Source organism: Rhincodon typus, unplaced genomic scaffold (genome assembly GCF_021869965.1).
Source record: "Rhincodon typus isolate 14 unplaced genomic scaffold, sRhiTyp1.1 hic_rhity00004445, whole genome shotgun sequence".
NCBI lineage: Eukaryota > Metazoa > Chordata > Chondrichthyes > Orectolobiformes > Rhincodontidae > Rhincodon > Rhincodon typus.
In genome coordinates, this window is record NW_025970083.1 from 1 (window position 1) to 11,912 (window position 11,912).

The 11,912-nt window shown below is 44.0% G+C and overlaps 1 protein-coding gene across 1 annotated transcript; it reads right to left on the bottom strand.

Annotated features, from left to right (window-relative positions):
- Positions 1-5,480: 5,480 nt before the first annotated feature.
- Positions 5,481-11,534, bottom strand: LOC109937279 (receptor-type tyrosine-protein phosphatase mu-like; the record flags this gene model as incomplete). The annotated part of the gene is made up of 3 exons (XM_020535887.2): positions 5,481-6,784; positions 10,768-10,903; positions 11,383-11,534. Coding segments are annotated over 3 exons (441 nt in total), but the record flags the coding sequence as incomplete, so codon positions are not given.
- Between the last annotated feature and the right edge of the window lie 378 nt (positions 11,535-11,912).

Sequence of the window (11,912 nt, forward strand, 5' to 3'; positions counted from 1 at the left end):
GTAATGATTGAGTGGAGGATATGCCGGGCCATGAGGTTACAGATTGTGCTGGAGTACAATTTTGCTGCTGTTGATGGCCCACAGTGCCTCATGGATGCCCAGTCTTGAGTTGCTAGATCTATTCAAAGTCTGTCCCATTTAGCATGGTGATAGTGCTATGTAACACTAAATTATTTCAAGAACAGATACTAACATTGACTTTTTTGGACTTCTTTGGAAATCTAAGTGCAAATCTTTTGTGATCATCCTTCCTTGTGTCTGGTGGTCATGTATAAATGAAGGAATGTGTGATTGTACTTACATTTCAGGTGCTGTGAAAATAATCATTAATCCTGTGATGATGTCCTATTTTGTCTTTTTGAAACTCAAATCACTCAAGTGTTTAAAAATCCTCATCTTTAAATCACCTTTTTTTTAAACTCCTTGGTGGGATGGGTTTTTCTCATACCCTCTGGGCAATAAATGCTGCCTAGCCAGCGACATCCTCATCCCATTAATGAATGAACAAAAAGCTGTTTCAGTACAGTTACAGCACTGACATCTACCTGATAATGTGGAAAATTGCCCAGTTATGTCCTGTACATAAAAAGCAGAACAAATATAACCTGGCCAATTACTACTCCATAAATCTACTCTCGATCATCAGTAAAGCGATGGAAGCAGCACCTGCTCAGCAATAACCGCTACAGTCCATGTGCTGTGAGTTGACCCACAATGTCCTTAGGGAGGGAATTCCAGGATTTTGACCCAGTGACAATGAAGGAACGGCAATATATTTCCAAGTCAGGATGGGGAGTGGCTTGGAGGGGAACTTGGAGGTGATGGTGTTCCCATATGTCTGCTGCCCTTGTACTTCTAGATGGAAGTGGTCGTGGGTTTGGAAGGTGCTGTCTGAGGATCTTTGGTGAATTTCTGCAGTGCATCGTGTAGATAGTACACACTGCTGCTACTGAGCGTCGATAGTGAAGGGAGTGAATGCTGCTTTGTCCTGGATGGTGTCAAGCTTCTTGAGTGTTGTTGGGTCTGCACCTATTCAGGAAAGTGGGGAGTATTCCATCACATTCCTGACTTGTGCCTCATAGATGGTAGACAGGCTTTGAGGAGTCATGTGGTGAGTTACTCGCCGCAGTATTCCTAGCTTCTGGCTGGCTGTTGTGTTTATGTGGTGAGTCCAGTTGAGTTTCTGGTCAATGGTAGCCCCCAGGATGTTGATGGTGGGGCATTCAGTGATGGGAACACCATTGAATGGCAGTGAGCGGTGGTTAGATTGTCTCTTATTGGTGATGGTCATAGCCTGGGCATTGTATGGTGTGAATGTTACCTCATGTTGTAGTTAGTCAAGAGGTGGTCAAAGGAAGAACAACCAACCATCTCTATCCTATCCTTAACAACCCAAAACAATCTGTTAAAGTGACAGGACCCACAATGACCCCAAAATGTACCCAGTTTTGATGAGAGATTATTGATCTGAAACATTAACTCTGTTTCTCTCTTCTCAGATACTGCCCGACCTACTGACTATTTTTAGATATCCTGGTTTTTAATTTCAGATGTTTAGCATATGCAGTATTTTGGAAAGGATTACAGCGATAATACCATCCAATTATAGTCTCCAAGTATCTCAGATTGTGGGAACTGAGAGTAATGCAGTTATACCTGTGCCCGAGACACTGGGCATGATAACCAGGAATTCCTGAGGGAGGTTACACCTCTGTTGATGTTGTTCTAACTTCATTGCTGCTATGTATTTACTATGTGATGAATGGAGTGCAATAGATATGCATACAAAAACATTAGTTTCTAGAGTTTACATTTCAAACTCGTGACATATGGGTGTTGGTGTTTTTGTTTACATTTATTGATTCACAAGATGTGGGCATCACTGCCTGGGCCAGCATTTATTGCCTATCCCTTTTTGTTGAGTCAACCCCATTGCTGTGGATCTAGAGTCACATGTAGGCCAGACCAGGTAAGGATGGCAGTTTCCTTCTGTAAAGGAGATCAGTGAACCAGATGGGTTTTCCAACAATTGACAATGGATTCACGGTCATCATTAGATTCTGAATTCCAGATTTTTGTTGACTTCAAATTCCACCATCTGCTGTGGCAGGATTCAAACCCAGGTCCTCAGAACATTATCTGGGTCTCTGGATTAACAGTCCAGCAATAATACCACTAGGCCACCACTTCCCCAATGGCAGGGGGCTGGGATCCTCAACAGTAGGGAGGCAAATACAAGGCTGTAAGGAGATACAGTAATCAGAAATAGCAAGTTGAAGAGACAGGTCAGGACAGTGGGGGGAAATGCCTGTTGGATTAAATTGCATCTATTTCAATGCAAGAGGGTTGAGAGGTAAGGCCGATGAACACAGGGTGTGGATAGGTACGTGGGGCTGGGATATTATAGCCATCACAGAAACATGGCTAAGGGAGGGACAGGACTGGCAGCTTAATGTGCCAGGGTACTTGTACTTTAGGCGGGACAGAGGTAGAGAAAAGAGGGGAGGGGGAGTTGCATTTTTGATTAAGGGGAATATCACAGCAGTAGTCAGAGATGAAATAACTGAGGGATCATCCAGTGAGGCTTTGTGGGCAGAACTAAAAAAAAAAAGAAGGGGATGGTGACATTATTAGGGTTGTACTATAGTCCCCCAAAATAGTTAACAGGAATTAGAGGAACAAATATGCAGGGAGATTGGGGAGACTTGCAGGAGAAATAGGGTTGTCATAGTGGGGGGAGTTTTAATTTTCCTAACATAGACTGGGACTGACAGTGTTAAGTCCGCGTACTAGGTTGGTCTCCTCTTACTTCACTAGTGTCTGTAAGTGGTTGGTCCCAGACTAAAAACAGACACTGAGAAGACCGTACTAGTGCGAATTGAATTATAACTACAGAGATGCCAAAAAGACTGACTTCCTGGCTGCGCTGGAATTGACACTAAGAGCAACGGACTCATGGACTCATGGAAGAAGTACAACAGACCATCAGACAGACGATAGTCCCAACACTGAGCAAAAAAAGCAAAGTGGAACACATTCAACACAGAAGAGAAGAAAGCCCTGGAAAGACTCAAGACAGACAGGATCATTGTAATCTTACCAGCAGACAAAGGATGCATGACAGTAATCCTCAATAGAGCCCAATACATCGAGAAAGCTAACATACCACTTGCAGATTCTGACACCTACCAACAGGTGGCGACAGACCTGACACCACAGTTAGGCAATTGGTTTACAATGGCCCTGAAGAAATTACACAACTCAGGAGAGATCAGCAAGACAGGCTACCAAGAAATGAAGCCAGAGGGATCCAACACACCCCGCTTCTACAGACTCGCCAAGGTACACAAACGGTGGGGGGGGGTGGGGGGCGGGGGGTGCTCAGACCCACTACAAAACACACCAACATATAGACTTGTCAAAGAACTATCACAGAAATTCACATACTCAGCTGACAACAATACCCACTCCATCCACTCCTCCCAAGAATTCCTCAACATCAAGGACACCAGGAGAGAAGAGGACGAGATGATGATATCCTTTGATGTAACAACACTATTTACATCCATAAACATCGACCTAGCCAAAAGAGACAATTACCCATACTACTGGACAAGTCAAGTAGGCAGGCACCCCAAGATACCAATAAGGACACCACCATGAAACTACCAGATCTGTGCCTCACAACCTACTTCACCTTCAATGACAGCATATACAAACAAATCAACGGAACACCAATGGGATCCCCAATATCAGGGCTGATTGCAGAAGCAATAATGCAAAGGTTCGAATGGGCAGCACTCCCCACTATACAACCCAAACTTTGGGTCCGAAATGTAGATGATACCTCAGTGATTATCAAATGCACAAAACTAGAAGAAACCCACCGACACACAAACAACATCCTCACCAGGATAAAATTCACAAAAGAGGAGAACAACCACCCTTCCTGGACATAATGGTACAACACAAAAACAACTGAGAACTCCAGACTAGTGTAAAGAGAAAGACCACACATAAGGATCAGATACTCAAATTACACCACAAACAGAGCTGCATCAGGACACTATCTAAATAAGCCACAAACCATTGCAGCAAACCTGGAACTATGCAAAACAAAACAGGAGCACCTATGCAGAGTCTTCAAAAGGAATGGATACATGAGAAACAGAATCCACTGTTACCTCCATGACAGACAAACAGAAAGACACAACATGACTAGACACTAGTTACGCTACAGTACATCATAGATGACCACGAGACTACTCAGACCCCTAGGTATCAGGATAGCCCACAAACCAACAACCACTGTGCAACAGCTACTGACAAAAGTAAAGGATCCCATACACAAACCCAGCAAAACTGGAGTAATATAGAAAATACCACACAAGGACTGAGAAACACTACATAGGCCAGCCCAGAAGAAAACGGACAATAACGTTACATGAACACCAACGAGCCACCAAGAGACACGACCAATTCTCACTTGTCTCACTACACGGACAACAAGGGACACAGTTGACTGGGACAACACACCCTTAATCACAAGCCAAACAGACACATGCCAGGGAATTCCTGGGGGCCTGCTATTCCAACCAGAACTCCATCAACAAACGTTGAATTGGACCCAATATACAAACCACTGAGAAACAGAACCAGAAGTGATACCAACCACCCCAACAAACTGAGGTATATAAACAACAAGTGAGACAGAACACCAACTCGTCACCAGAGGCGCACTGACAATGTTATCTAGCAGGGCACAAAACATCTACAAACACACACACCGGCTCGGTGAGCAAGCCTCATCCGCAACCCAAGCTACAAATCTTCTCAAAACTTTAAAAAGTTGTTTTCAAGCTGAGAGTGTTTTGACTAAGCCCAAAAAATTCCAGAATCTTCAATCCAAAATCTTAACACACTATAGTATTTACCTGGTTCACTTGTAACCTCTCCCAGTGTAAAGAGTTTTCTATTAGACTCCAAAATTACCTCGCTCACAGACTGTTTATGAAAAACAATACCATGGTTACAAAAATACTTGAAAGTTGATCATTTAAACCCTTTCAGACAAAGAAATTCCATATGTCACTAGTTCAAATTAAATAATTAATCTCTAAAATATATTAGAGAATATATAAATGACATCACAAACACGTCCAATTGCACAGTGTGTTTAGTTAAAGAATGAATTGGTAAACGGAGAAGCGCAAGAAGTTCAACTAGAAAAAATAGATTTTTTTTGGGGAAGTGAACAGGTTCAAAAATATTGGCCTCACCAAATTTGATAGAACAATCAGTGGAGGCAAAAGAAACTAATGTATTACAGGAGGATCATTCTGGATTGTTTCCAGACTAGATCTCAGGCCCATAGACTCCTTTTTTCTTCCAGTCTGATTCTATGAAAACGAGAGATGATTTGGAATACAACTTTTGAAATTTAATTAAACAGGAGGAAGGTAAAGAGAATGAAACTAAAATGTTTGGCCAGTATTCTTTAATGGAAATGCAACAAATGTGCTCTGAATTAAGAATTATATTAACAGTTTATTCAGAAATTAAAACCAGAAACAATACTGGAGCTTTGTTATTTGAAAGACAAAGTATTTCATGAGGGAAAAGAGACCATGTCAAATATCAGCCACTGAGGAATGATCCATCAGGTAGTAACTCCATCTGAGTACTCAAATGAAATTTTACAATTGGTTCATGAAATTCCAAATGGCAGGTCACTTGGGTATCAGGAAGACAGGCTAAAATATTAAACCATTTTTTATTGCCAGGATTACATAAAGATGTGATCAAATTTTGCCAGGCTGGCCTACATGCCTGGAAGTGGGGAAACATCAACTCTCAATTAAACCTACTGAAATAAGTCACCCTTTATTTACACGTACATAGTACATGACACTGATCCAGCCAGCTCAGAGCTGGCTCCTAGATTGAGCAGAACCCTTGATACTCCTGTTTATATCTGTCAGCCAGGGAGCCCTGATTGGACCAGATTAACAGCCCCAATCAGGGAACTCATTTTCTTTGAAATCCACCTGGCTGACCTCATTACAATCACTACACCTACATCTTTAATTTTTATAGCATTAAAGAAACATTTAGCAGTTCTTAAATAGATTATTTTGGACTCACACCTAAATTTAGGAATAGGAATCAATATCTTTTCATGATTATAGATGTCTCCAAAAGATCTCCTGAAGCAATATCTTTAGGAAGAATTCCTGCAAAGGCAGTAGGAAAAAAGCTGGTTCAATTTTTTTAAAGTTACGAATAGCTGAAAGAAATACAATTAGATCAAGGTTCATACTTTAAGAGAGGTTACAGAAATAGGGAGGAGTGTACGGGCTGGAGGAAACTACAGAGATAGGAGCTGGAGGAGGTGACAGAGATAGGGAGGGGGTGTAGGGGCGAGAGGAGATGACAGAAAGGAGGGGTGTAGGGGCTGGAGGGGGTGACAGAGATTGGGAGGGGCTAGAGGAGCTAACAGAGATAGGGAGGGGATGTCAGACCCTAACAAACTGCAGCAGATAAATGGTTTAAAATGCTCCAGTTTCATCAAAATGTCCACGTAACCTATAAACTGTGACTGGGTGCTCGGTTGAGGAATGATTGAGAGTGCTCAGAGATTCATACTGTCATTGCAGTGTTCACCAGCCATTCTGTTATTATGCTCATTCTTCATCCTGGTGTGCTTGTTCGTCGTTTTCACATTTCTTGGAAGACCTGTGTCACAATAAGCCATTGCCAGCTGATAACAGAAGGTGTACTGATCCTGTGGAGAGGGGAAGACAGTCATCACATCTTAGAAATCATGTCAACAGGGTCACCAAATCCTGATGAAAGACCATATTCTTTATGTAAAGCAGTCCTGACGAACTGTGTAAGGATTCCAATGACAGAGGATGGTTGTGGTTATTGGAGGTCAGGTATCCCAGCTCCAGGACATCGCCACAGGAGTTCAAGGTAGTGTCCTCACCCCAACCAACTTCTGCTGCTTCATCAATGACCTTCCCTCCATCATAAGGTCAGAAGTGGGGATGTTTGCCAATGATTGCACAATGTTCAGCACCATTCACAACTCCCCAGATACTGAAACAGTCTATATAACATGTACAAGATCTGGACAATATCCAGGCTTGGTCTGACAAGTGGCAAGTGACATTCATGCCACACAAATGCCAGACTATGACCATATGACACAGATCTCTGCTCATCCACACGACCAAGAATCTTACCATTAGCCCAGTACTCTGCATTCCTGTTACTCCTCCCAAAGTGAATCACATCACACTTTTCCGCATTAAACTCCATTTGCCATCTCCCAGCCCAGCTCTGCAGCTTATCTATGTCCCTCTGTAACCTGCAACATTCTTCCACACTATCCACAACTCCACCGACTTTGGTGTCATCTGCAAATTTACTAACCCATCCTTCTACGTCCTCAACCAGGCCATTTATAAAAAATGACAAACAGCAGTGGCCCCAAAACACAGATCCTTGCGGTACACCACTAGTAACTGAACTCCAGGATGAACATTTCCCATCAACCACCACCCTCTGTCTTCTTACAGCTAGCCAATTTCTGATCCACATCTACAAGAGCAGGTCAGAAGCTAGGAATACTGTGGCGAGGAACTCACCTCCTGACTCCCCAAAGCCTGTCCACCATCTACTAGGCACAAGTCAGGAGTGTGATGGAATACTCCCCACTTGCCTGGAGGTGTGCAGCTCCAACAACACTCAAGAAGCTCGACACCATCCAGGACAAAGCAGCCGCTTGATTGGCACCACATCCACAAACATCCACTCCCTCCACCACCGACACTCAGTACACACTGCTGCTACTATCTACAAGATGCACTGCAGAAATTCACCAAAGATCCTCAACCAGCACCTTCCAGACCCATGATCACTTCCATCTAGAGCACAGAACATAGAACAGTAGAGCACAGCACAGGCCCTTTGGCCCATGATGTTGTGCTGAACTTTTACCGTAATCCTAAGGTCTATCTAACCTCCACCCCTACCTTATACCATCATCCATATGCCTATCTAATAGCTGCTTAAATGTCCCTAATGAGGCCGACTCCACTACCCTCTCCAGCAATGCATTCCACGCCCCTACCACTCTGAGTAAAGAACCTACCTCTGACATCTCCCCTATATCTACCTCCACTCACTTTAAAACTATGCCCTCATAATAGCTACCTCCACCCTAGGAAAAAGTCTCTGGCTGTTCACTATCTATACCTCAGATCATTTTGTACACCTCTAACAAGTCACCTCTCATCCTTAGTCTTTCTAAAGAGAAAAGCCCTAGCTCTCTCAACCTTTCCTCATAAGACCTTCCCTCCATTCCATGCAACAGCCTGGTAAATCTCCTCTGCACCTTTTCCAACCCTTCCACATCCTTCCTGTAATGAGGCGACCAGAACTGGACACAATACTCCAGATGTGAACGAACCAGGCTTTTGTATCGCTGGAGCATAACTTCACGGCTCTTGAACTCAATCCCTCTATTAATGAAAGCTAACACAACTTACACCTTCTTAACAACTCTATCCACCTGGGTGGCAGCTTTCAGGGAACTGTGGACATAAACCCCAAGATCCCTCTGCTCCGCCACACTGCCAAGAATTTTTCCGTTAACCCTGTATTGTGTTTTCAAGTTTGTCCTTCCAAAATGAATCACCTCACACTGTTCAGGGTTAAACTCCATCTGCCACTTCTCAGCCCAGCTCTGCATCCTATCAATGTCCCTTTGTAACCTAGAACAGCCCTCCGCACCGTCCACAACTCGACCCACCTTCGTATCGCCCGCGATCTTGCTAATCCACCCTTCCACTCCTTCATCCAAATCATTTACAATGATCACAAATAGAAGAGGACCCAGAACAGATCCTTGTGGTACACCACTTGTAACTGAGCACCATGTTGAATATTTTCCGTCCACTACCACCCTTTCTAGGGGTCAGCCAATTCTGAATCCAATCTGCCACAATTCCCCCTATCCCATGCCTCCTCACCTTCATGAGCCTACCATGGGGAACCTTGTCAAAAGCCTTACTTAAATCCATGTATACCACATCCACTGCTCTACGTTCATCCACGTGTTTGGTCACCTCTTCAAAGAATTCAATAAGGTTTGTGAGGCATGATCTACCCCTCAAATCAAACTGTGCCTAAGTGATCATAAATTGTATCTCTCAGAGCCCTTTCCAATAATTTGCCCACCGCGGACGTTAGACTAACTGGCCTGTAATTTCCAGGGTTATCCCTATTCCCTTTTTGAACAAGGGAATGACGTTTGCCTCTCTCCAATCTTCCGGCACTATACCCATGGAGAGTGAGGACGAAAAGATCATCGCCAAAGGACCTGCGATCTCTTCCCTCATTTCCCATAGAATCCTTGGATAAATCCATCAGGTCCCAGGGGACTTATCTATCTTCAACTTCCTCAAAATTCCTGGCACATCTTGCTTACTAACATCAACCTCCTCTAGCCTACCAGCCTGTTTCACATCGTCCTTCTCTACAACTAGGTCCCTCTAAGTTGTGATTACCGAAGAAAAGTATTCATCAAGGATCTCTCCTATCTCTTTAGGCTCTGTGCACAAATTCCGTTTAGGATCCTCCATTGGCAGCAGATACATGGGAACACCACCCCCTGCAAGTTCCCCTCCAAGCCACTCAACATCCCGTCTTAGAAATATATCGCCATTCCTTCACTGTTGCTAGGTCCAAATCTTGGAATTCCCTCCCTAAGGACATTGTGGGTCAACCCACAGTTGGTGGACTGCAGCATTTCTAGAAGGCAGCTCACCCCTACCTTCTCAAGGGCAACCAGGGACGGGGCAAGAAATGCTGGCCAGACATTGGCGCCATATCCCATCAATGAATTAAAAAAACCCAGCAAATGCAAGTGCAACATCGCATTTGATTGGAAAGGAGAGGCAGGTCAATTATTAATGAGTACTGGGATGAGTGATCTGGTGGCCCACGCTTCACAGTGTTGATAACCTCATCATGTTGGTCAGTGGTCCGAGGGGGCTGACCCACTCACTGTTTGTGGCTTATAACATGGGATAAGTGATCCAGTTGTTGATAGCCTGGGCCCAGTGATCTGGCAACCCAGTCACTGATATTGACAACCTGGAGCCAGCAATCAGGAGATCCACTCACTTTTTGGCCAATATACTACATATGATCTGGTGACCATTGCTAGCCTAGGACCAGCGATCTGGTGATCCACTCACTGTCTTATTGCTAACCCGGGGTCAGTGATACGTGATCCACTCAATATTGCAAATAACCTGAATCTAGTGATCTGGGTGATCCAGTCACAGTGACATTGATTACCAGATCACTGACTCCAGGTTATCAACTAACCAGGAACAAAAACAAAGTTGCTGGAAAAGCTCAGCAGGTCTGGCAGCATCTGAGAAAGCGTCACCGGACCTGAAACGTTAACTGTTTTCTCCTCCACAGATGCTGTCAGACCTGCTGAGCTTTTCCAGCAACTTTGTTTTTGTTCCTGATTTACAGCATCCGCAGTTCTTTTGGTTTTTAATCAACTAACCATGTTGTTGTAGACTGGGTCCCTTGATCTGGTGATTCACTCACCACATCAATAACCAGAGGCCAGTGATCTGGTGATCTGCTCACTACACTGTCGATAACCTGGAACCAGTGATCTGATGATCCACTCACTGTAGTGTCAATAACCCGGGGCCAGTGATCTGGCGATCCACTCACCATGTTGTCGATAACCTGGGGCCGGCTGCTGCGGATGGTTTTAACAGCCTGGAACACATCTACCAATGCCTCCTGCACAATCTGCTGACAGACGAAACTGGCAGCACAGAACAATCCACAGCGATTCGCTCCATCCCTGTGGGGGAATCACCAATCAGGTAGAGGCTGGATCAACCCCGACTCCCTTTCTTGTTGCATCGATGTTCCCACTCCTCTTTCTCTCACCCACCTCCCCTACATTCAATACCCGCACCCTCTCCACACTATTCCCCCAACCCCCATCCCCACCCTTGCAACTCCACCTTGCACACCTCCCCCACCACATATCTCTCTCCAGTTCCTACTAGAGCGTGTGAGACTACGAGTATAAGTTGGAGAGGCTGTGTTACGGTGAGAGAATACGAGAGACTGTGAAGGTGTGAGGAAATGTCTGTTATGGTGTGCAAGAGTGTGTAAATTGGAATATGCAAGTGTGTGAGAATGAGCGTACATCAGAGTGTATGAGGAAGGTGTGAGAGTGTGTAAAATCGGAGTGTATGAGGAGGGTGTGAGAGACAGTGTGTAAGTCAGAGAGTGTGAGGAGAATGTCAAAAATATCTGGTTCTTTTCACTCACCAGCAGGTCACAAGGATCGGTTTATTGCCATTTTGTTGTTGCCATGAATCCAGCTCCTGCATAATCCTGATGATGGAATTCGGAGATTGAGGGACCGGTTCTCCCATTGGCCAGTTATCAAGCTGCAGAACTTTAATCTCATACTTTACATTCTGTAACAAGAAAAATCAAACCTAAGTGTTCTGTTCCAAGTTCATGTGATTACTAGACAAGTCAGAGTCCAGACTATAGCCCAGACTGATCGATTGTCTTTTCTTCTTTCTAATTTAATGTGTTGGCGTTTCACTGAAACGTAAGCACATGTTGCTGCAGATTTGATTTTAAACAATGAAACAGAAGTTCATTACACTGAAGAAATGAAGATAACATGGAACAAAGCAAACTATTTACATATTAAGCAATTTGAAAGATTTCAAAACACATGGAAAAGCAAACTCTAACCTGTCCCAAAGTCATCCCTTTCCATTACTCAAATCCCACAGATAGATCCCTTCATTCATAGGGACCCCTCTCTCCGCGACTCGCTCATC